Source organism: Wyeomyia smithii, chromosome 2 (genome assembly GCF_029784165.1).
Source record: "Wyeomyia smithii strain HCP4-BCI-WySm-NY-G18 chromosome 2, ASM2978416v1, whole genome shotgun sequence".
In the NCBI taxonomy this organism is placed as follows: Eukaryota; Metazoa; Arthropoda; class Insecta; order Diptera; family Culicidae; genus Wyeomyia; species Wyeomyia smithii.
In genome coordinates, this window is record NC_073695.1 from 99,152,803 (window position 1) to 99,178,458 (window position 25,656).

Sequence of the window (25,656 nt, forward strand, 5' to 3'; positions counted from 1 at the left end):
TTCGCGGTTAATCATCATTCTGGAGAAATCTGTAATATTCAGACTAACCTAAAATGTTGAGTAAGTATACAATATTATGTCTCAGATCTTGTTTGTGTTTATTGCAAACATAATACTAAAAGAAAACAATTAATTCTTTCCTTACTCAATTTTGTAGGTTAATGACTCGCTTCGCAGGATGGAAGTTGCAGTGATGGATGTGGTTTTATTTCCAGGAAGCAACACAACTCTCCTGTTCTACCAATGCTGTAATAAGTTGAATAATTTGACATAATAATTAATAAAATTATACGGATAATAATTGATCGTTTTCATCATTTCCTGGATTTATCTTAGAAATCGCAAAATGTGTACTTCAGTAATTTTTACCGAAATTTTCGTAATAATTCGACAGTCGAAATTTCCGAGTCCCGGTAAAATATTACCGAGAATCTCGTTGAAGTTTGACAAGTTGTCAATTGCTGATTTTACAGAATCTCGGTATTTTGATGTATTACCGAGATTTTTACCGAGATCTCAGCTGTTGAAATCTCGGTAATTCATTTTACCGTACTCGGTGATATTATCTAAGTGTGTATGTCGAAAAGAAACTAATCTATGTCGAGTGCCCAAAATACGACGTAACAGTCGTCATCGGAGTTGCACACTAGACTGGGACACGGTTATATGGGAAAAAAACGATGGTGTTATTTTTTCGCCCCTATGCACTTTTCGTGTTCCTTAGGGACCATCCATTAATGATGTCACGCGTTTAGGGGGGAGGGGGTTTCAATTATTGTGACATTTTGTGACATATGGGGGAGGGTGGGTTAGCTTGAGTGTGACATCACATTTAAACTCAAAAAATAAATAAATAAAAAAGTCACATACCTAATCACAGAGTTCAACTCAGAACTATTTATGATATTTGCATCATTCATTTATCTCATTGAATGATGCACAGTGAGGAGGAATTACCCCTCCCAGTCGTTCTTTCAGTTGATTCATTGTGCATCTTGAGTGGCTCGAACCCATCACGGAGTAGCAACCATTTATATGTACAGTCAGAACTAAGCTAAGCTAAGCTATTTGCATCATTCATTTATAGTTCTACGATCCCCTTTTTTGCTTAAGATTTGCTTTAGATAAAATAGATGACTAATGTTCATTAATTCTGTTTTACCGGGCATGTTCGTTTATGAATGACAGCGCAATTTCATTAATTTCTCTCAATCCAATCCATTCTAAAATTGTGACAAAATGTAAATAAAAATGCTTGGCTATTGTAACATGTGGAGAAGATTTGGATCGCGAATTGATTGAAGAAGAGGAGCTAAAAATTGATGATCTTTCAAAAATCAGCAATGATGCTGCAGTTACTGTCTCGGCTTTCTATGTCGTCGATATGCGACTCCATCAACAGCATCCTTGGACTTAGAACTAAACGCCTTTTCTAGTTATCTTCTATAATCTTCTTTTCCTTTTAGTTTCAGTTTTTCTTTCAGTAAAATCGTTCTTATTAAGAAAAATTGCATTCCTAACGAATTTCTCGATTTCCAATCAATTATTACCAAAAAAGGGGGAGGTTTAAAAACGTGACGTAATTAAGGGGGGGGGTCAAGGAAGTTGTGACAGCTTGCGACAAGGGGGAGGGGGGGGGAGTTAATTTTTTCCAAATTTTGCGTGACATTATTAATGGATCGTCCCTTATGGGTTCTATAACAACTGTGTAACTTTTCAGATCGATCGGTGAAACGCTCGATTTGCGCCCGATTTTCAAAGCTTCCATACGATTTTATATGGGTAAAACCACTTTTTCAAAACTTTTTCTACAGAGATGTCCAGTTGGCTCTTAAAAAAATATCAACATATGATATTTGCAGGAAATTTTCCTGGGAAAAACTCTTCTGAAGACCGCAAGGCGCTACTTTGCTTGTGAAAAGAGATATTCACCCCAGACTGATTGAATATCTGACGAACGGCTCACCATTAAATTTTACTAGCAATACTGCTAGGTGGATTGATCGAAAAACCAAAAACGCTAAAAGTAAGGCCTAATTCTATAAAACAATTTTGCTGAAGACATTGAGTACATAAAATCAATTTTTCACAGTCAAATCTAGAACGATCACGATTTTTTGAACTAAGACCACTGTGCACTGTGGGATTTTCAAATAAATCTTTCCACCGATTGTTAATGTCTCGAAATATAACCCTTGGTATGTGTAGAAACTATTTTGGAAGTTATTTAATAAAATGGTGGTTGAAAAACGTGCTTTACAATAAGTATTTCGTCGGTTTTATATCACTTTTTTGTACTCTACGACCTTTAAAAGGGTATTACTCAAAAATGTACCGTATGATGATTTTGAAATTTTGACCAGAGATTCTGGAAGCCATAACGAATCGAATGGTGTACTCAGATTCTTTGGTGCATTTTGTTTTATAATAACGGTCTGTGGGAGCACCGTGTTTTCCGTTTGGTCATTGGAAGGTATGTCCTTTACTCGTCAACCGTGGAAACGGTCTCAAGCTGATAAACTTTGCAGCGGCTAAAGCAATGGCCATATGTTTTTTATTTCTGTTTTTTATTTTTTATGTTGCTCCTATTTTCCACGTTTGAAAACTCGGAAACACACCTGGATACGTCCAAATGGAGAAGCCTACTCCCAGATCGATTACATACTGATTGACGGTCGGCACGACTCGAATGTTTCTGATGTTAGGTCTTTTCGGGGATTAAACATTGACTCTGTCCATTATCTCGTCGTTTATAAGATCCACGCACGGTCGAACGTACTGAATTCTTGCACTGAGAGGACAATGCGTTTCAACATACAGCGGTTAAAACTGATGGCGTGGCAGAACAGCAAGAGGAAGGAGTGGAATACATAAATGGGCAGTGGAGTATTCCTCGCGAAACCATTGAAACGACTGCGAGGGATGTGGTAGATATGACGCGTGAAAGACAGCGTAATGGCTGGTTTGATGCTGAGTACCAGGAACTCTCGATAAGTTTCGGGACGGACGAGAAGAACTGAGCTAGAAGCCGCACGCTTATTGCGGCAAAGCGTCAGAATAGAAAAAGGTACATGAAGGCAAGAGCCACCGAAAATAGAGTCTACCGGGAAGGATGGTATATCGACCGAACTTCTAAAAGCGGGAAGCGTGCGGCTCTACTATGTGATCCACCAGAACATACTGGTGCTTATTACGGGAGTCACTTTACGGTGAAATCAGAGTGAAGTGAATGAAGTCCTATTACGGGACTCACGTATGTGAGAAAAATGTCGCAAAGTGACATCTGCCGTGGAATCTGGGTTATTCTGAGTGTCATATAAGTGAAGTGAAAACGGAAAAAGCGACGTTTCGCGTGGAATTATTTCACGACCATTTTGAACGGTGAAGTGATTTCACGAATATAGGGAAGTTTAAAAATCGGTTGATTTGTGATCTAGCGGTAATACGTATGGGGTTTATTTTCCAGTAACAAGGCGAATCTTTTTTTTGTTGAAAAAAATCGGCTCTCTGGGACTTCCAAATTTTTGAGCTGCGGCCAATGGAACGTAAGGAAAAAATTGACCTTCGAATTTCGTTTAGCGGTAGGGCTCAAAAGTTTCTTTTGTCGAAAAATGTCCTCATACAAAATTTCAGCTCAATCGACTTTCCGGGACTTAGAAATTTTCGAGCAGGGAAACTCGCTCATTTCACTTGTCCTATTCTTATTTTCACTTCACTGCCAATCTCACTCCACGGAGGTGATTTTTGTCACCTCACTTGAGGTGGAATCGGGAATAGGTCTCAAAAAGTGAAGTGAGCGTGGAAGTGAAATTTATTTCACCATGAAGTGACTCCCGTAATAAGCACCACTGAGGAACGGGGCGGATGAACAAATGCCGAACGACTGGTTTGAAGGCCTCATACACCCAATCTACAAGAAGGGCCATCTACAGGATTGTTGCAACTATCGAGGCATTACCTCAACTCCGCATACAAAGTGCTCTCTCGTATCCTGTTCTGCACATTGAGATTGTTAACGGAATCTTTCGTCGGCGATTACCAGGTTGGTTTTTAGACAGAGGCGTTCTACCTGCCGGATCAAATAGTCACCCTGCGACTGATTCTTGATAAGTTCCGGGAGTAAAACTTGCAGACCCGCCATCTGCTTGTAGATTTTATCGCAGTATACGACTCAATGAACAGAAACGAGCAGTGGCATATCATGCTGGAGCACGGTTTCCCGCGAAACTAATTAAACTGTGTCGTATGACGCTTGAGGGATCGAAATCATGTATGCAGATAACTGACGAAATATCTGTCGCGTTCGTAACATAAGATGGACTGAAGCAGGGGGATGCGCTCTCTAACTTACTTTTTAACATCGCTTTTGAAGTAGGAAGAGTAAACGTGCAAAGAAACGGTAGGATCATTACGAAATCTTACATGCTCCTTGTTTATGCGGACATCATCGGTATCGACCGTAGGGCAGTGGAGATGGCCTTCAGATCTTTTAAGAGGGAACAGCGAGGATGGGACTCAGCATTAACTCTGCCAAAACGAAGTACAGCTGGCAGGGAGCGTGGGTGTTCCGGTGGTGTTGGTGCGTAAGTGGAGATGGATGGGGAACGATTTGAAGTGGTTGGTGAATTTGTTTATCTTGGTACGCTTGTGACATGTGACAACTATATGAGCCGTGCACGACGAACAGAACCTTCTGCAAACTACGTAATCAGCTAAGGTCCCGTAGTTTGCAAACTCAAACAAGACCAGCACTGTACAGGACACTGATCCTCTCGATGGCCCTTTACGCACATGAAGCATTTACGCTGAAGGTAGCTGATCTACGATTGCCCGAAGTTTTTGAGCGTAAATTTCTGCGATCGATACTGAGTGGTAATTTGGAAGATGGAATGTAGTTGAGTGCATGAATTACGAGTTGTACCAGGTATACAAACTTGCTGATATAGTGAAGGTAATACAGCGTGCCAGGCTCCAGTGGGCTGGACATGTAGCCAGAATGCCAGGAAAAAGAGCCGTCAAAATCAACAGCAAAGAGCCGTCAAACTTCAGCAAAGAACCAGGAAGGGGCCGTCGACTTCGTGGTAGGCATGCACGATCTGTACGAGGTGACTGGAGAAGCTGGACATGTCTAATCCGTTCGTGAACGGTCTGTCGGTCAACAAAGAAGAGTAAAGTAAACTAGCAAAACTGGGTTGTGGAAAGTCGGGAAAATTCAATTCACCATTTTATTCTTGATTAGTATTACACAAAACTGTGTCGTAAAACGTGTTGGAGAAAAATCAGTATCTAGGATCGGTCCAAAATGGAGTGTTTTTATCGTCTGTAAATTTTTGTCCATTTACCGTTCAACGTTCTATGCGGAAAAAGGGGTTTGAACTCGAAAGATCAACTATGATGGCCATGGCTGAGTGATTTAGAAAATCATTTATAATATTTATTTTTATTTATTGTTTGCAATAATACATGAGGTTTTTATACACAGTTCCGAGATTGTACAATTTTTCGTAAATGGGTGCTGTTAATTGTCTTTCAGTATAATTAGCAAGGATTACTGCCGTAGAGTATGCTTCGGGGAACCATCGGTTCGCGGTGTCTTTGTAATAAACGTGTTTTAAGTAGTTCGTCTTTTCATTATTATCATCGAATAAAGATACGGTAAGCGATTATAATCGCGTAATTAAGCAAGTATAATACAAATAATTAACGGTTTCAACTATTTAATGGTACATATAATACTTAGATAAATGTTGCTGTTACAGATATACTTTTTTGTTTTCAAAATATTGGCACTTATACTTCGGTTCAATGTACATATTCATGTTGTATGATTGTCATTCTTTCGCTTTTCCGTCCTCATTACACCATTCCGAAGTCAGTCACGATTTTGCTTGGTTCCTGGGCTTGCTGGCCAATGGTTCGTGCATCGTTTTTCAGCTTCATTATTGTCTGCTGTTTTTCCTGGTTAATGTTCAGCTCAACCAGGGTGTCGATACTGTTCAGGCTGGCATCTCCCTGCAGAATCTTCTGAGCCGCGAGGGACGTAAAGTTAAAGCTCAGATCTGTGAGACTAGGAAAGTCGTACATTTCCTCGATCATTGGGTCTTCCTTGTTCTGAAACGAAAATCGTCGATCGGAGTTGTTCGGTTTATCGGAGTCTTTCACCAGAATGGTGATCTTGTTCGTTTCCTGCATCTGGTTGGTGAGATTCGGTTCACTGGAAACGGACAAGCTCTTCTTCATAACGATCAAACCGCTGATCTTCTCCGAGGGACATGTTTGATTCTTCAGATCGAGAGTGGAGTTGAGTTTTTTGATTTCAGAATTCGACCGGCGCAGATTCGACTGGTGATCGTTGTGCTGCAGGTTTCCACCCATCGAACCGGTTAGGTCCTTATCGGTGGCCAGGTCGCCGCATATGTTCTTAGCATCGTGCTGTATGTTTTTGAGGACGTTTTTGTAGAAAAAATTAGCCGGTTGTACTGGAGGCGTCGATGGCAACGTTTTGCTATTGTTCATAGGAGTATTGTCCTGCTTGTTGATGTTTTTGTTGTATTTGTTCAACTCGTGAAGATCGGCAGATGCTTCGGAATTGAGTTTGAAGTTTAAAAGCGTTCCGTTTAAAGCTGAGAGCTGATCGTTCCGAGAACTGAAGTCCATTTCGTTGCTCGCATTCGATAGTTCTGTTTCTAGCCTATTTAGGTTACTGCTGTTGGTGTTTGCTAAAATGCTGTTGTTTGTAATGACTTCATTACAAAGTGCATTAAGTGAGTTCTTAACTAGATTGCTATTGTTATTAGTGCTACTATTGCTATGGTTGTTTGTGCTAGTGTTGATGGCCTGGTTATTGTACCCAAAGGTTGTTTCGAACCCTTTGTAGTGTTGGTTGCTCTTCGATGCATTAGTGGTTGTGGTGGTTACCGCAGATGGCGGGGTGCCTTTCGATCCGTTGGAGTTAACATACGACGGTTTTGTATCGTTGGCTATGAAGAAGCTGGACGTAGTTGTCTGCTGTATTGTGGTGGTAACCGTAGCAGCAGAAACGTGCGACTCCAGGCTAGAGTGGGTGCTCGTACGCGTGGAGGAAAGTTTCTCGCTGTCAAAACTAGACGGTCCGGAGGTTATGTAGGTCATCTTACCACTGTCGATACTGGACGGACCACTACCTACACGACTAGCTTTGTTTTCGATCTTATTTTGGCTGTTACTGTGCAGCTTCTCTGCCGATGATAGCTGCTTACTCCGAGATACCTTGTAGTACCCAGAACTGGCCGGTGTGGAGTGGATGGATCGCGGTAGACTGCCACAATAGTAAGAGGGAGATTTTCCTCGTCGAACCGGTGAGCAATCGCGCGATGATATGAAGAATGTGGACTCGCTCGAAAGGTTTCGTCGATGATGGCGTCGCCTCGGTAGCGAAAGCGATCGTTGACTCACATCCGAGCTGTCGTAGAATGTGGAATTCATCATGCGGGATTTCATTGGGACTTCCTGTTAGGAAGAAATACAGTCACGGGCTATGTTAAAATTTTCTCAGTAAAGACAATTTTATCATACCAAATAATCTACAGTCTGTGTGCCAACGCTATGTAGATGGGTAGTTTTCGAATTGAACCATTCGGGTGGTGGAAACTGAGCCGAATATGTTTCAATCTGCTTCGACTTACTCTTCGACCGGGTGCTACGTCGGAAAATCCTAGACAGTAGAGATGGTGAAGATGCCTGTTTTTCTACAAATAAAAAAAACAAACAAAAATGTAGATAAAACCTATTGCATGACAAAATGAACACAATACTTGTATCACAATTGGACTGGTTCTCCGAGCTTGAACTGGTCGCTATCGAAGGGTTGTTGTCTTTTGATATTGTCTGAGCATAGTTTTTGGACAGACTGCGGGTGGACGCGGAACGCTGCAACCTTTTTGAAGAGCCAAACAATCGCAAGCTGTGTCGCCGTTCCAGCGTTTTGGCACTTCCTGCCAGTGACGCACTTCTCTGCTTGCTGATATTACTTCGCGGGTAGAGGATTTTGTCATTCGGATTACCACCGCAGATCACATCCGCCAAGTTGGTTTGTATGCATTGATGGGTCTGGTCACCATCGCGTTCAGTCGAGATTTCTCCGTACAGACTACGCAACGCCTCGTGGCTACTCATTAACAGTGTCTTTGATTCCTTCTGAGGCGGTGTACTCTCGTCGCTTGCAAAGCTGTAATCGATCGGTTTGGATTTGCTACGTCGTTTCCTAGAAAGAGAAAAACATTCGATTGCAATTAAACGGACCCCGCGGAAGCTTTAAACATTGCGTGACTTACTCTGGCGTGACGATAAAGTAACCCTTTGAAGTTTGATAGATTTTGATCTCTTGCATCAGCTGCACAAGCGTATCGTAGATCACCTCGACCGAAGGTTGCTGCATGTGGGTAAATCTGATGGGGATCGAAAGAAGAATACAGGTAAGGGGTTTTAGTTAGGGCACCGAAAACAATAACATTCACAATTACCTTGCCCGTAGTCGCGTTCGAATATTTTCGATAGTCGCCGATTGGCCCTGGGCCGTAAGCTCCATGATGACGTCGCATAGTGCCTCGGTTAGTGGCGTAAATTGTGTTTGCACTATTGGCGTCACGATGCAATCGTCAATGTCACCTGCAGACGCGGAAAGAGAGAAACAAAAGGACGGTATCACTGGCAGGTAGAGTTAATTGGTGTACAATTAATTGTGGCTTAACCCAAGACGGTTCCGAAACGGAGAGCGATTAATTGCTTGCTTGGATGAATCCAATAAAGTGTTTTACCATCGATTGCGTCTGCTTTATTACGTTTATGGAAATGATGAATTCGAGCTGCGTAGTTAATTAAAAACTGTGACTTTATAAGCGCTAACAATTCAATTTGGGCAAATGTTTTCGAAATTTTTACGTGAATTCCAAACTTCATTGTTTGATGATCTACCTATTAAAGTTTCATAAATTGCGTTTATATAAAATCAGGACAATTACATGAGGATCCCACACGAGTTGTAGCAATAAAAAGTTTCAGAAAAAAAAAATTATAAGTTAACCATGAGCATGAGCATGAGCATTGACGATCGTACGTATCGTAGTTGCACCTCCGTGATTGACCTGAGCTAGTGAAGTTGCACAGAGAATCACATAGATAGTTGTTGGGATGTTATACCATCTTCAATGTACAACAATTCAGTAACTCTCACTTTAAAAAGATCAATAACGGCACGTCCTTACAGTCGTTGGGGAAAAAATAGGAAGAGGATTGTTAGTTCGACAAACGTTGTTATGAGACCGAGTTCACCTTTGCATCTCTACGGATGTCACAGCAAGGGTATTTGTGTTAGTATTATGGGGTAAGAAAGATCAGGATTCGCCGTGGTAGGCAATACGATCGGATATTTTCAAATCCCGCGCGCGAATAATAATATCTAAACCAAATAATAAATCGTCAGATACAAAACCTAAGCGCGAATCATTGAGCTGATTTGTAGGCACCGATTTTATGACCTGTGAGAGTAAGCTACGCGATACGAATCTCCAGATCACCAGCCACCACAAACCGAACTCAAACGATCGATCGCTGTACTTAAAACAAAACCTATCTATCGTTTTTTGTTATTTTAAAATCAATAAATTTGATATATTAATAATAAAAAACATAACATTTAACATTTAACGTTTCAAAATTTCTAATTTTGAAACTGTACTCAACGGCTTAGATATTGGCATTAATTCGTCTCGCGAAGGGAGACATAGCAAGCAAAACTAATAAAATTTAACGGTGTTTAAACAAAACAGACATTCTCAAGGCCATTAGCCTTTTGAAGGCCACATTACTCATAATCGTTTCCCAAACCAACTTGAAAACTAACGAAATCGCTCATCCACTAAAAATTAGTGTCGCCAATTAGCAAATTAGCGATTTAGTGAAACGTAGCCCGCCAAACTTTTTCTTCGATGAAGCAAAAAAGTCAATATTGCATAAACAAATCATTTAATTTATACACATGGAAAAAATACGCTCGTTGCACAGTGGTCCAATATGGTAAAAAGTGGAGCTTAAATCCATAGCACCTTTCATCTTCATCCTAGCTTAGTAATGTCTTCGGAACAATTGCAAATTGTCAAAAATTAGGAAAAGTTTACTATACTAAAAATTAAACAAACTAACCTTTTCTGTGTTAAGAGATAGGAGAATGGTTTATTCAAGAATGTTGTGGAAGATTAAAAAATATGCAAAAAGTACCTTGGCCTTCCAAAGTTGACGCCTATGGTAGCATCCCTTGTATTTTATTTTGATTATTCCACATGACCATGTCCCTCACCAGTGCAAAAGTTATTTAAGCGAGCAGTGAATACACCAAGGAAAGTTTTTCTACAAAATTTTATGAAGCGATATGTTTTTTCAATATCCGCATGGTATGATGCGGATGCGGATGTTCCGCATTTACGGATGCGGATATCCGTAACATTCCTAGTGCAAATTGTCCTAATTGATAAAATGCTTGGGGCCATGCGATTTCTGGTTTCAACTATATACTAGAAGTAGGCGTTCAAAACAAGCAGAAGAGTGTGGATTTATTACAAAATTCTCACAAATGATCTGTAACGAAAACTTGAAATTACCATCCCGCCCATAGTGGTGTTCACCAGCTCAGACCAAGTTAAGTCATTTGTTTCAATGAATCTTCCGGTCAAAAAGTTTTTTTCAAGCGTACGAAATTCGTTAGACAGCCCTTTTCAGTCAGTTACTGTTACGAATTTGGGGAATTGTTGCATCGAATCGTTTAAATTTTCCAATTCTACGAACGATTTAAGATTACTTAAAGCTGCCGTTTTTACAACAGGATCGGGCTCTTTGCAATTTGTTATACGAACTTTGCATAGAAATCCTGACAAATATTTTGAAACGTTCATTTTCGCGCTTCGTTCAAGTCACATTCCACTTCGTCGGTATAACAAAAAATAATCTGTAATTTTTGGCAATATTCTGTAATTCTGTAAAACAGATTCTGTATTGCTTTTTCAGGTCAAAAATCTGTAAAATACAGAAAAATCTGTATATGTGGCATCCCTGGCAACAAGCAAAACCTTTCTCCTGCTTTCTGGTTGAAAACGAGACATATGCTACGCTTCTCAAGTCTTTTGCACACGCACTTTCGACATACTCTTTATTCTTTAAACACTCGCTAGAGTAGCAGCTAACGTGCACCGGTACGCAAAAACTCTTTTGTCTTGCTACTCAGCGACTGTAAAAGAGTATGCGAGTTCCTGCTTGCGAATAGGAGTACTCGACTAAAATTGTTCGACTAGGAGGAGTGCTTGAAAACGAAAATGCTTCCATCCTCTACCCGGTTTTGCTTCGTGCATCGATAACCGAGAGTGAGGCGAAGAAACTGTGAAGTATCGCATACTGGAACGTGTTGGGTATCGGACTGCTTTGGTAAGTTTATTTTACAGCAATCTAATGCAAAACTAGCTGAAGCAACCCGCTGCTGAAGTAGTCTAATACCCTATTCGAAGAATTTTATGCCCCTTCGCAATCATTGCAATGCATCTTGAAACAGTTATCTTCGGCTGGTCGTGCACGCGAGTAGGAGAGTAGACGCGGGTGTGTGCATATGATGTCAGGAGCGAGTGCTTGCGAGGAAGAAAGCGAAAAAGAACGAGAAATAGATTGACTGGAGAACACTCCAGTGTGTGTTATCGGTAGCAACGAGAATCTCAATTGAGGCGTTGCATGCTGAGCGAGACTAACAACACTGATCACAAAAGAAATGCTTCGTTATTCCGAGCGTCAGTTCACCAAGATGGTGTGGCTCAAAACATCGTCTGTTCTCCATGCTAGAAAGTGCTGATCAACGTCCTGGTGCCAGCGTGGGACTTTAAACAGTGCTGTCACGATGGTCCTCCGGCGAGACTGGAGGTTGGGGCAGGCCTTTAAAGCCAGCCGTGAATATCAACAGTACAGGAAGCATGTAATACGGATCGGAACAATTAACATAGACCTAGGCAACGAAAACGGACTGACGATTGGAAACTCGAATCATGGGACTGCAAGTTTCTTAATTTTTTGGAAGGCACCCTCATACTTTCCGACTTATTGAGGGTCCGCAAGTTCGACATTGTAGCGCTGCAGGAGGTATACTGGAAGGAAGTATCGGTACACACACCATCTACCAGGGCTGCGGCAACATACACGAGTTATGCAATTTGAGGATTGGAGGTCGTTTCTTCAACGTTAGCATTATTGAAGTTCACAGCATACATCTAGGAAGGAACAAAAACGATAAGGATGCTTTTTATTCGCAGCTAGAGCATGCATACGATAGCTGCCCAAAACATGACGCCGAAATTGTTATCGGAGATCTCAACGCTTAAGTCGACCAGAAGGAGCAATTTAAATCGGTGATTTTGAAGTTCAGCACACACCGACTCACGAACGAAAAAGGCCTCCGACTCATTGATTTCGCTGCATATCCTCTTATATTGGTACGTCTGGATATCAGCACAACAGTTCGAATCGCAAATCGATCACGTTTTGACGGAAGGTGGCGCAAACGTCGATTATGACACCTATCTCCTAATGATCAAAATGCGCCAAAGACATCCGGTTGTCAAGAACATCCGCTACCGTCGCCCGCCACGGTATGATCTGGAGCGACTTAAACCACCAAAAGTCGCTACTGAGCTTGCAGTATTTCCGCATGAGGGAGAGCTCACCGAAACACCCCTCTGGAGGGCTGCTGGAGTACTGTGAAAACAGCCATTAACAATGCAGCGGAAGGTGCTGTTGGATTCGTCGAGAGGAATCAACGTAACGGCTGGTTCGACGAGGAGTGTTAAACGATTTTAGATAAGAAAAATGCAGCGCGGGCAATGATGTTGCAGCAAAGGACTCGTCAAACAGAAACGAAGACAGCAGACCCATCTTTTCCGGGACAAAAAGCGCCGTCTGAAAGAGCTTAAATTCTACGAGAAACTAAACTCATCTCGCGCAGGCTGAAATTTGTCGGGATTAAGATGGAGGAATCTTGACGGATGAACGTAGGGTGATCGACTGGTGGAAGCAGCTCTACAATGAAAACCTGAGTGGCGCAGTGGCAGAGGACCAAAACGGTAAGGTAAACGACTTCTTCAGCACAGCGGATGAGGGAGACATAGCGCCCCCACGATAAGTGAAGTTAAAGATGCTATCAAGCAGCTCAAAAACAACAAATCAGCTGGAAGAGATGACATCGCAGGGGAGCTTATCAAGTTGGGCCCGGATAGGTTGGCTTTATTTTTGCATCAGCTGATGGCCAGGATCTGGGATACGAAAGAGCTAACGGACGAGTGGAAGGAGGGAGTAACCAAATCTTTACGCTGCGGCAGGTCCTCCAAAAAATTAGCGAACATGACGATTTCAAATATCTACAGCCTTCCAAAGCGGACGGATCGACAGAGGAACACCTTCCACAACGGTAATATTTGGATCTCCTGTCAGTATGAGAAGCATCGTAATACAGGTATGTCTCTAGTTTGCGAAAACTGAAACCAATCGTCCCTTCAAGAAAGACCAAACATTTTCAATTGAAGTAGTAAAGATGAGTTTCCGACCATACCTCCGCAATACGACGTTTTTTTCTACTTTGCTTTCAACAATCAACAATACTGAAACTGTTAACTGTTACTACATAGTTCAATTGCCTAGTAAATATTTATAAATAAAAAAGGTCCGCTGCTATGGTGAGAAGTATTATTAAGCCCTTGCAGTCTGCGTGAAGGAATATTTTGGTCTCGATTACCACAAAACCTATACACCAGTAACCAAACTGACGACGATTCGAACCGCTCTAGCAGTCGTGATGAGAAGAGGAGTAGTTATACATCAGATGTATGTGAAAACGACCTTTCTGCATAATGGACTTCAGGGACAATTTTCATGGCTGTACCTGATGACATCGATGCGGATCCTGATACAGTTTGCCGGTTACAAAAATTCTTGCATGGTCTTAAGGAGGCAAATGCTAGAACGAGAAGCTGAACCAAGTACTATTGAAGTTTGGATTCAAGAGATCGTAACATGACCATTGTTTATGCACCTAGATCGACGAGAGGGAAAACGAGAATGTCTAGCTGTTATATACGTCGATAACCTGTTGACGATAAAAGAAGTGAAGAAACGCTGTCCCAATTGCGGCGAGCTGTGACACTTGATTGGCACAAAAATTGAGTTCGACCAGGAATCTCATTCGGTACATGGGTTCATAGTGCAAGTACGAAGGACATGTTTTTTTTCAAGCGTACGAAATTCGTTAGACAGCCCTTTTCAGTCAGTTACTGTTTCGAATTTGGGGAATTGTTGCATCGAATCGTTTAAATTTCTCAATTCTACGAACGATTTAAGATTACTTAAAGCTGCCGTTTTTACAACAGGATCGGGCTCTTTGCAATTTGTTTTACGAACTTTACATAGAAATCCTGAAAAATATTTTGAAACGTTCATTTTCGCGCTTCGTTCAAGTCACATTCCACTTCGTCGGTATAACAAAAAAAATCTGTAATTTTTGGCAATATTCTGTAATTCTGTAATACAGATTCTGTATTGCTTTTTCAGGTCAAAAATCTGTAAAATACAGAAAAATCTGTATATGTGGCCAAGCATGGAAATTTTCCCTCACTAGCAATATTTCATGCAAATGTGTTCTTTGATTCATCAGGTATCGTTCAATTGTTTCCACTCGCTTACAAGTTTTCCATAGAAACGCTGCTGATTGTTTTTCGCTTATAAAAGTTCCGAATACCACTGAAGACTGAATGATACAAACACGATAGTATTTATTGTATCCAAGTTCACTTTCATTCAACGGTATCGCGAGAATCTTTGAGCTATTATCTCCAGTGATACAAAATTATGAATCCAAATGAACGTTAGATTGCGTTCAACTGTTTGCTTAACGGAGCAAGTAGGTATCATCAATGCTTGCGGAAATGGTAGCATGGTGCATTAGCATGTGATATTTGAAATCACTAAGAATCATCGCGGTATATCACGGTGAAAGCACGACGTGGAGTAGCCGAATTACGCCTGCAAGCAACCAACATTTGAAAGAATCGTTGCGATCGCTAGAGTGCAATCGTTTACGATTCTTTCGTGAAACACTCGCTATATATTGCTAGCTCCACCTAAAGCAGGCAATACTGAAACAAAATCATCAAAGAAAGCTACCATTTATTTTTTTTGCTATAAGTTGTCTCTTGCCTGCGTGAGAATGTGTAACTTTTAATAGCGATGGTTTGCTGGGATTGAAAGCTTATGAATAGCAAGTTCAGAAATGATACCCGAATGATTGTTATGCGACACGATTTTCTCCATCCTTGTATGTGGCATCCCTGGCAACAAGCAAAACCTTTCTCCTGCTTTCTGGTTGAAAACGAGACATATGCTACGCTTCTCAAGTCTTTTGCGCATGCACTTTCGACATACTCTTTATTCTTTATCCACTCGCTGGAGTAGCAGCTAACGTGCACCGGTACGCAAAAACTCTTTTGTCTTGCTACTCAGCGACTGTGAAAGAGTATGCTAATTCCTGCTTGCGAATAGGAGTACTCGACTAAAATTGTTCGACTAGGAGGAGTGCTTGAAAACGAAAATGCTTCCATCCTCTACCCGCTTTTGCTTCGTGCATCGATAACCGAGAGTGGGGCGAAGAATCTGTGAAGTATCGCATACTGGAACGTGTAGGGTATCGGACTGCTTTGGTAATTTTTTTTTTACAGCAATCTAATGCAAAACTAGCTGAAGCAACCCGCTGCTGAAGTAGTCCAATACCCTATTCGAATAATTTTATGCCCCTTCGCAATCATTGCAATGCATCTTGAAACAGTTATCTTCGGCTGGTTTTGCACACGAGTAGGAGAGTAGACGCGGGTGTGTGCATATGATGTCAGGAGCGAGTGCGTGCGAGGAAGAAAGCGAAAAAGAACGAGAAATAGATTGACTGGAGAACACTCCAGTGTGTGTTATCGGTAGCAACGAGAATCTCAATTGAGGCGTTGCATGCTGAGCGAGACTAACAACACTGATCACAAAAGACATGGGGTTGGAGCTCGCTCGTGCTGATGCACCGCAGACACAGTGAACCGCTAGTCAGCAAGTGGTTTCTTGTTCCAGATTTACGGCAACAGAGTCTCGTGGTTAAGCAAGAAGCACGTGACCCTGAGCGTTGGTGGCTGAGACGATTTGGATAGCCGGGAATCTTAGTGTTGCGATTTATTTAAGTGGTGACGATCTTTATGGACAACCGTAGTTACATAGGATGACCCAAAACATGGAGTGTAAATTAACACCAAACACAATTTTATCCGCGACTACATCGCAGCTTAACGCATACGAAAAGACTTTATTGGGACCAACAAGCAGTTGATGAACATATTCAGGCACTGAACGTTGGATGATTCTAAGATCTACGACAAACAGTTGGGCTCTAGGCTTGACAAGCGCTTATAGAGAAGATTTTCACTCAGTCCAAGTCCAAGCTCAATTTTTATTGACTCGATAATTCTATTAGTTAACAGTTTAACAAAAAAAAAGTCAACTAAAACTGCCGAGCATTCAAATTATTGTTATGGTTCGAGTTTTCATTTTTTTCGCTTACTCATTTGGCGCCCTTCGATGATTGACGAGCAGGCCCCCTGCATTTATTTAAGAACATATCGATCGTACTCCCGAACCTATTGCAAGAAATACATTGGTATAAGACAGGCTGTCGTGATTCTACGTTAACCTTGCGGTCGTGTCTTATAAACCACCTCTTCAACTTTTCTAAACGCCATTTTGTTACCATAGACTACTATGGAATGGAATATCTTATATATAAAATAAAGTTACATCTTATTCTTATCTTATTATATATAAAATAAAGTTACATATATGTGCGACCGCCCATAACTATTCAACGGAGTGTCCGATTCGAGCTGGTTTTGTTTTGTTGTGTTCGTCTTTGTCCAAGGAAAATTGTTACGGCGAGAAAACTAGGAAAATTCAAAGGATAATGGTAGAATTCACGAAAGTAGAATTTCCATATAACGAAGAAATGAGATCGCAGAAGGCGCAATGAACAACAATAATATGACAGCAATTTAAAACAGGTGATTCTCGACAGTTATTTTTAAATCATCCATTAAAACCTACCATCGGAAATTAAATACAAATAGGAGTACACTCGACTGGTGGTTACCGTCACGGTAATCAGTTGAACTATCTAAACAAATGAAAATGCAGCTCTGTCTGTCTGATCCATATAGGCTTGGAAACCACTGAACTGATCGATGTGAAATTTCGTATATAGAGACTTTAGGGGCCGAGCAAGGTGACTAAAATAGTTCGAGACCCCTCCCTTCTCTGGAAAGGAGGGGTCCCATACAAATGAAACAGAAATTTCTGTACATCTCGAAAACTGACCAAGCAAATGGAACCAAATTCGGCATATGGATGTCTTTAGGGGAAACAAATATGTCCATATTGGTTCGGCACCCCTCCCTCTTCTGAAAAGGAGAGGTTTCATACCAATGGAACACAAATTTCTGCACATCTCCAGGACTAACCAAGTAAATGGAACCAAAAATTCGGCTGGTGAATATTTCTAGGGAAAACAAATATGCCCATAATAGTTTAACACCCCTCTCTTTTTTATAAGGGAGGGGTCCCATGCAAACAAACCACAAATATCGCACAGCTCGAAAACCAATCAAGCAAATACAACCAAATTTGGTATGTAAATGTTCTTAGATGTAATAAATATGTCTATAATGGTTCGACACTCCTTCCTCTCCTGGAAGGAAGAGGTTCAATACAAATTAAACACAAATTTCTGCACATCTCGAGAACTAACCAAGTAAATGGAACCAAAATTGGCAGGTGAATATTTTTAGGGGTAAAAAATATGTCCATTATAGTTTGACACCCCTCCTTCTTCTGGGAGGATGGGGTTTCCTACAAATGAAACTCAATTTATTTCACAACTCCAGAACTAATCGAGTAAATGGAACCAAATTTAGCATGTGCGGGTTTTTGGGGGCAAAAAATATTTTAATGAGGGTTCAACATCCCTCCCCCTTCTGGATGGGAGGGATCTTATACAAATCAAACATAAATTTCGATGGTGGTTTGATACTCCTCCGTACTCTGGAAGCTTACAATGATCGGGTCGTACACAGGAGTCAAAACTCAACTCCAGACACCAAATTTAAATTTGAGATGGAAACTTCCAGGTATTTCCGGAATCGTAATGGTGCACTGAAGCCACACGTCGACCTCAGACAACATTTTGAATTCTAAGAGGGCGACTTCCGGTGTCTGGAAAACAGCCGAAAATGACCCCAAATAACACCCAATATAAGGGTTTCTTAAACCAGAATGACGCTCAGGGGCTAGAAATTGTCTCCAAATTTCATTTTGATATCCAAGATGGACACTTCTGCTTCCGGAAAAACCGCCGAAAAAGGCCGAATATTACTTAACCCTGTAGTGCTCAGTGCCGCCTTTAGACGGTCTTCAGTCAAACCTCTAAAAAGCTTCAATAAGGACTTAAAAAATGTTTATAAGGCTTTATAGTGATTTTTTCGAAGTCCGTCTAAAAACTAATCTGGGCACTAGAGGGTTAATATGGATATTTCCGTAATCGAGATGATGTATAGAAGCCAGGCATTGACCCTGGACACTATTTTGAATTCATAGATGACCATTTTCAGTTTCTGGAAAACAACAAAGTTACTGAATACCACCCAATATGGGTATTTCTGAAATTAGATTGATGCCAGAAAAACAGCTGAAAATGATCGAATACCACTCAATATAGATATTTTCAGAATAAAGGGTATGTACAGAAGCCAAAGGTCGAGTCATTTCGATAAAACCAATCATTTCAGACGATTTGCCTCTTGACTTTGATCATATCCTATGGCCGAATCGCAAGGAATCAATAAATTTGGGATGTTTAAAATTTTTAAATTATACACAAAAATGGGCTAGACGAAGTTTGCCGGGTCAGCTAGTAATGGATATAATAATACAATCATTACTGAATGAATGTTTGATAAATTACACGTTTTATAAATGTTTCATAAACTTGAAACATAAGCCAGCAACGCTTTGAACAGTAGATCTGGAATAAGTGATGCACAGTAGCAACCGATGCTGAATAAACATAACCCTGAAATTTGTGTTGAGCAAGCATTGTTCCCATGAAGTTTTCACCGTTAGCTGTTGTGTTTATTGTCAGTTTTTATATTTTAAACTATTTTCATAGAAGTTACTCTTGGTGTCGTTCACCGCCCCGGGTATCACCAAGTCAACCTTTGGCATTGTTTCTGGTCGGTTTATCGGTAGAGATGTGTATTAGTAAAAATTAACCCCCATCTTTAAAGCAATAATTTCTCCACTATCAAATGAGACTCGTGAAACTACTTTAGCATCGACAGAGCTTGTCATATTTAGGAATATCGTAAATGAGTTTAGATTTCACTATTTCAGGTAGGCTTGGGACACGATTGGCCAAGTCTCCAAGTGTTCGAATATTTCCTGCTTTTCCCATTTTGGTGAAAAAAAACAATATAATGAAAACTCTTATAAAAACACATTACACATTTCCACGTGTGTTTCAGTCACAATTCCCTTCTGGGTATTTAAGATTGCCCGTTGTGATTTAGCCGATAGCTACATATATTGGAAACGCTTTCATATACGTCGTAATGCAAATAAATTACACACACGACTTTTACTTACCTACGGAGTTTATCAGATAGGTGGCCGGTGGTTTGAGGACGCTGCGTGCGTAGGCACTTCGGATGATTTCCAGGGCACATGGTTCGGCCGTTATCAGTAGCATCCCGGGCGAGATATGGCCAAGATATTTTAGTACTTTTGTGGCCGCTGCCAGTGGGGCATTCCACCAGCATTGCAGGTTCGCTGAAAGGAAATTCTGTGAACGATAGAGACGAGGGAAATATTTGAGTTTGGATTGCAAACCATGGAAAGATTTTTTTTACCCTCTGCAGGGACTGGGAAATTTACAGGGGGATTGTGATATGAATTTATAAGTACATATCTATTCTAGGAGTTTTGCAGAATATGGTACGACTCGCAACGCAAGTACCAGACAAGCAAAATCAGCCTTTGCTAGTATTTTATTCGAAATAAATCTATTGATGATTTTGAATAATTCCTTGCAAAATGTTAAAATTAGAATGTGGCCATATGTTACTAGTGTATAAAATTGCAACGACGGTAAAATAATATTTGCTTTGGCATTCAAATGTCGTCGGTCTGTGGAAAATATAATATTTAATATCAAATTGCATTGTTTGTTTGTTTCTATGGTGAGTACAGATAAATTAAAAACGTAAGTAAAGGGGATGGACAAGTGTAATGAATCATCTGTTTTGAACATGCTTAGAGTTTTAATCATGGGGGAGAAACGAAATAAGAGTTAACAGTCGAGTTACGGCTGTGCTATGCGTACCCTGTTTACCAATATAAATGAAGTTTGGTTCTGCGACCGCTTTTGATAACTGTGGTCACATTTGTTGTAATCAGGGTAAAATACATCTGTTATTTAATTTGTAAATTTTGCCGAACTACATTTTGCACAGCAACATATTCACTCTAGCATAACCAAACTAAGACTTTCGAGAAGCTACTTTTGCTTCAACTCCGGTATAATTAATTTATCATATCAGTCAACTGTCAGCAGTACCGTTTTTCGCCGGTTGCAACAAATTCATTTCGGAAGTAAGACTTCTAACCACAAGCAACAATCTGTAAAAGTAAATTTTCTTGTTCCGATAAAATCAAGATCTGTTCCCCTTGCTGTTGACGGTACCTCCCATTGCGTTATTTTCGTAATACATCTAGACCGTACTGTGAGGGAGTGAGTCAAAATCCGATTATTTCGAGTAGCAGATAAGAGCAGTCAATTCGAATCGGGATGTTCCATTTCTCTTTCGAAATAGGACAGACAAAAATGTAATAACACCATTTTTTTTGAACATGGTCCGGTAAACCTATATAGGAATCGTTTTACTTCATCATTCACGTGCATCCCTGAAAATCTTTCCTGTTTCGGGAGGGAAATCTCCGTTTGGCATTCTGTCAACGTGCGTCTGTATTTTGCACGTCCAACGCAGAAGTATTTGTTTGCAAAATCAAGGGGGAACAATAGAGATGAAGAAAAATCAATAAATTTCAACGGTCACAACCACGACGCACGGCTGCATCATCGTTTAGCTTAAAGTGTGTCTAGTTTGCTGGAGAAGATTTCATCGAAGATGGATTGCCTGTGTGATGCCTAATGACAATATTAGCCAAACATTTTACCAAGTGCTGGGGGAACCAAAAACAAGGCCTCAACGTAAGCCGTATCGCCGATCTTCTTCCAGTGGTCGTGTTTGTTGATGTACAGTTTTTGTCAGGAGTTCGGAAGAGTCCTTCACGGAGGGGAAGTTTCGGTGATACTTCCGACGTTGTTTGTAGAATTAGCTCTCGAGACTCAATGTTTATTTTTGGTTCACTACGAATGCCTCGTTTGTTATTTTTAGACAGGTGCTAGAGTTTATCAACTTTATTTTATTTGACATCTTCAAGTGCATGTTTTATATTATTCATCTGTTCAAATTTTGATGGTATGAATCATATGTTTCGTATAAGTTTTAATTACTGTATGGAAAGCTTGAAACGTCATCAAAACGAGTGAATTAATCTATCATGAGCTATCTTCCGTAGTGCAGAGGCTCGCTATTTCATGTTTTTTTTTTTCAAGGAATAAAAAGACAGAACTTGGGTGACCAGATTTTTCAGATTACCTATTTTAGCAATACTGATAAACAGCTTATTATATTCTTTTTTCATTTTACCAGATAGAAAGTGTTGTGAAGATAAACTATTTTTTTTTATTTCTACACGTGAAAGCTCGAATGCTAATCTACTATTGTGGATGTTTTAATTCACACAGGTTTCTAACCGGTTCCGAGCAAAAGTTGTGCGAGAAGCATAGCGCAACAATTACAACAAAATGGTACAATTAACCAAAGTCCTCTCAAGATTTCGGGAAACTGTGTTTGTGCGGGAAACTGTGTTAGTGCGAAGTCAGATCAAAGCTTGCGCGAATTGGAAGAATGCAATAATCGCTTAGGTTCGAAGGTAAAAAATTGATGGTTGAAGGTGAATAAATTACTTTCAACACTCTAAAAGGTCTTTAGATTTTCTTTGGAAAAATAATAATTGCTTTCTTGTTGCCCAAAATAAATAAGCTATTTGTGGTAAAATTTACGCCACATTTCCGACATCCATTCGAATTTAAGACATTTTCCCCTTTCAGGAAGGGGGGATTCCCATACAAATAGGACTCCAATACAAATTACACCCAAATTTCTGCATACCTCGAGAACTAATCAAGCTAATGGAACCAAAATTTGAAAGATGATTTCAGATTACAACAAATGTTTCTATGACAGTTTGACCCCCCTCTCTACTCTGCAAGGAAAGGGAGGAGAGCCTTAGCGCCACATTCTGATTCGGAACTCCACCTTCTGTTTATTATACACAGACTTCGCAGTCAACAGGACAATTCTCGCGTAACTTTTTGAAAGGACCTAGGGGCTATCCACATACCACATGGACAGCTTTGGGGGGGTTGGGTAATGTCCACGGTCAATACATTTTTTTTTAAATTTATCAAAATCGGGGGGTCAAAATCGTTAAAAATCTGTCCACGTGATATGTGGATGGCCCCCTAAGTAACATTGAAAGACTCTCTGTGTTTACTTTCTCTATGATTAATAACTACGATATTTGTACATTGTCCACGGCATAACAAGCTACCCGAAAAAAAACATTATAATAACCTTAAAAGTTGCTGTAATTGTACATAGTTATACCATAATTTAATTATGTTTTTCACTGTAAATACATTAATTTTACATTAAATATCATTGTCCAGAACAATAAAAAATATCGTTTTTGCCATTTTTACCATGAAAAAGAAGGGTCGTTATGTATCTTAACAGCATTTTTTCAGGCGTTTTTCCCATACATTTAGAAGTCACTGACAATGTTTTTCATGGTAAAATTATTGTCGGTGGTAGATTCAGCAACAAAAAACGTTGTTGAAACATGGTAATGACAACAATTGTTTGCAAGCTTACAGTAAAAATACCGTGTTTTTAATGGTTACAATAAAAAACATTGTCCGTTTACTGTTCTCACCGCAAAATACATCGTAAATTTTTTTTCGGATAGGCAAATTAAAATCTTTCGATTTGTGGCAAGAAATCGTTTAAAAATTTCATACTGCCGCTGTATTCAACCAAACAGAGTGAGAGAGAAGAGGCCCTCTGACACTAAAAGTCTTTTCCAAGCCGAGACTCGAACTACGACGACTGGCCTGTTAGGAATCATTGGAAACAAAAAGTAAAACATAAAACGTCCTAAAATGATCGGGATGATGCACAGCGGCCAAAAGTCGACCCCAGACACTATTTTTAAATCCTCTCAACTCATTACAAATGAGTTTTCGAATATCACCCAGAAACATGTGAACCATTCTTGAGGGCACTTGCAGTCCTGGCGGCCATAGCCGGATTCAGAGGGGAGAATTTCTATTTTATTTAATTAATTTTTTTTGCAGAGAAATCAGTATAATGTTGAGTGATAGCAATCACGTTTGTATTAAAAGAATGATCAAAAATTGCTGATTGTTCATGGGTTAACCTTCACGCACACTACCAAAACTACCCATGCAACTTCAATCGAAGTAGCCCATGAGTCAGTAAAAAAAAATCGACAGCTCTATCAACCGAACTCTAAGGGAACATTCATAAATAACGTAGCATTTGAGGGGGGAGGGGGGGGTTTGCAGTTTTGTGACGAAATGTGACGAGGGGGAGGGTGGGGGTTCAAGCTACGTAGGAAACATGAAACTTTGCTTTTTTATCACTATTTTGTCTGCTCAGAGTCATTTTTATTCCTTCCTTGTCTTTTCTTGTTCATTAATGACTCAAGGTATGTTTTGGATAATAAAATTTGCAATTTTTGTTATTTGTTATAAAGCTACGTAATTATCTAGAGGGGGTCCTGACTTTGTGACGAAATGCTACGATGGGGGAGGAGGGGGTCAAAAAAACCTAAAAAAGCTACGTTATTTATGGATGTTCCCTAACAGTGATGGCGAAAACAATGACGATACTCCGTTCGGAAGAGTGCCGCGTCGAAAATGGACACCGTGCAGCGCATTTTGGACGCCGGATACGCCCGTTCCGGCATCTACAACATCTTGGCACTTTTGGAAAGAGCATCAAAGGAAAGCCCGGTTGCGAACGGCCGACGATCCTGAGTGACGAAAACTCCAAAGAGGAAGACCAAGGGAAATGTAGCTACATCGCTGCGTGCGCTTGGCCGAGAGATCAGTGGAACCGGCCAAATATAAAAAAGTACCTTGCGAACATACATGTTAGGAAGCTGCAGTCCCGTCCAGGGGCCTTGGAGCTGCACGCAATGACGCAGTTGTACCGGTTGAATAAGAGGGTCAAGTTGATTTTCCCGGCGAATTGTGACGTGGCGGTGGTGGTGGACGACGAGACCTATCTCACCCTGGATGGCAACGACTGGCAGGGCACTTAGTATTTTACTTCTCCCACGAAAGAAGTGAGCACCGAAGTGTAGTTTATTTCACTCACCAAGTTCCCCAAGGAGGTACTGCTGTGGCTGACACTCAGCGAGAATGGGATGTCAAAGCCGCTCTTCATTCGCTCCGGACTGGCCGCCAACGGGGAAATTTATAGTACGAAGTGCCTGTCGGAGGTTGCGTCGTTCATCAAGAAATAAGACGCGGTGTTCTGGCCGGATCTGGCGGCCCATTACTCGAAGCGATCGTTGGAGGAGATAGAGCGACTGAATATCGATGTGGTACCCAAGTCGGCGATCCCATCTAATGTCCCCCAGCTGCGTCTTATCGTACATTTCTGGGCAAACCTGAAGCGTAAGATCTACTCCAACAATTTTGTCGCGAGAACTGAGGAGGAATTCGTGAAAAAAAAAAACAAAGAATAAACTCAAAAACATGACTACATGCATGATTGGGAATTCGACACAGACTTCGAAGCAAACTGTGATTGTACATGATAGTTACGGAATTATATCTTTATTCCCATTGGTCCTAATGGTTTTCTTCTGAACCGGGACTCGGACATACGACGATTGGCTTGTTAGACCAGCCACAAACAGTCTTGGCATACCATTATGAGTATTGCGGAAGTAGTATTGCGTACGGTTATTACTGTGTAATAACCCGTTCACACTACAGAGGATATTTTGTGATATCGCCAATATATAACAAAGATAAATACTACAAGGTATACAGCCCTAGGGTTGTATGAAATGGTGACGTGGGACTAAACACTGTAATTAGGGGATTTTTTGTTACAAAATATACAGAGTCTGCAGACAAAATCAATGTGTTTGCTCAGCGGCTGTACGTATATTTATTTTCAGCTCCCCTGGAAATCAATTTTTGAAATATATTCAACAACTCTCACAAGAATATCGTTTATATTTGGCGATATTATACCTGTAGTATTTTTTTAGTGCAAAAACATGTATTTGACAAGGCAC

At 40.5% G+C, this 25,656-nt stretch overlaps 1 protein-coding gene across 5 annotated transcripts in view; it reads right to left on the bottom strand.

The window, feature by feature from the left end:
• Positions 1 to 5,405: 5,405 nt before the first annotated feature.
• The window catches only part of LOC129720744 (uncharacterized protein DDB_G0275275), a 385,619-nt gene continuing 365,368 nt past the window's right edge, over positions 5,406 to 25,656 (bottom strand). For all 5 annotated transcript variants that reach the window (XM_055672415.1, XM_055672416.1, XM_055672414.1 and 2 more), the window contains 6 exons: positions 19,777 to 19,972; positions 8,502 to 8,646; positions 8,313 to 8,426; positions 7,794 to 8,242; positions 7,555 to 7,727; positions 5,406 to 7,488 (listed from right to left, as the gene is read on the bottom strand). In XM_055672415.1, the coding sequence (XP_055528390.1) occupies positions 5,857 to 7,488; positions 7,555 to 7,727; positions 7,794 to 8,242; positions 8,313 to 8,426; positions 8,502 to 8,646; positions 19,777 to 19,972 (2,709 nt within the window). In that variant the 3' untranslated portion in view covers positions 5,406 to 5,856. The remainder of the gene's footprint in view (positions 7,489 to 7,554; positions 7,728 to 7,793; positions 8,243 to 8,312; positions 8,427 to 8,501; positions 8,647 to 19,776; positions 19,973 to 25,656) is intronic.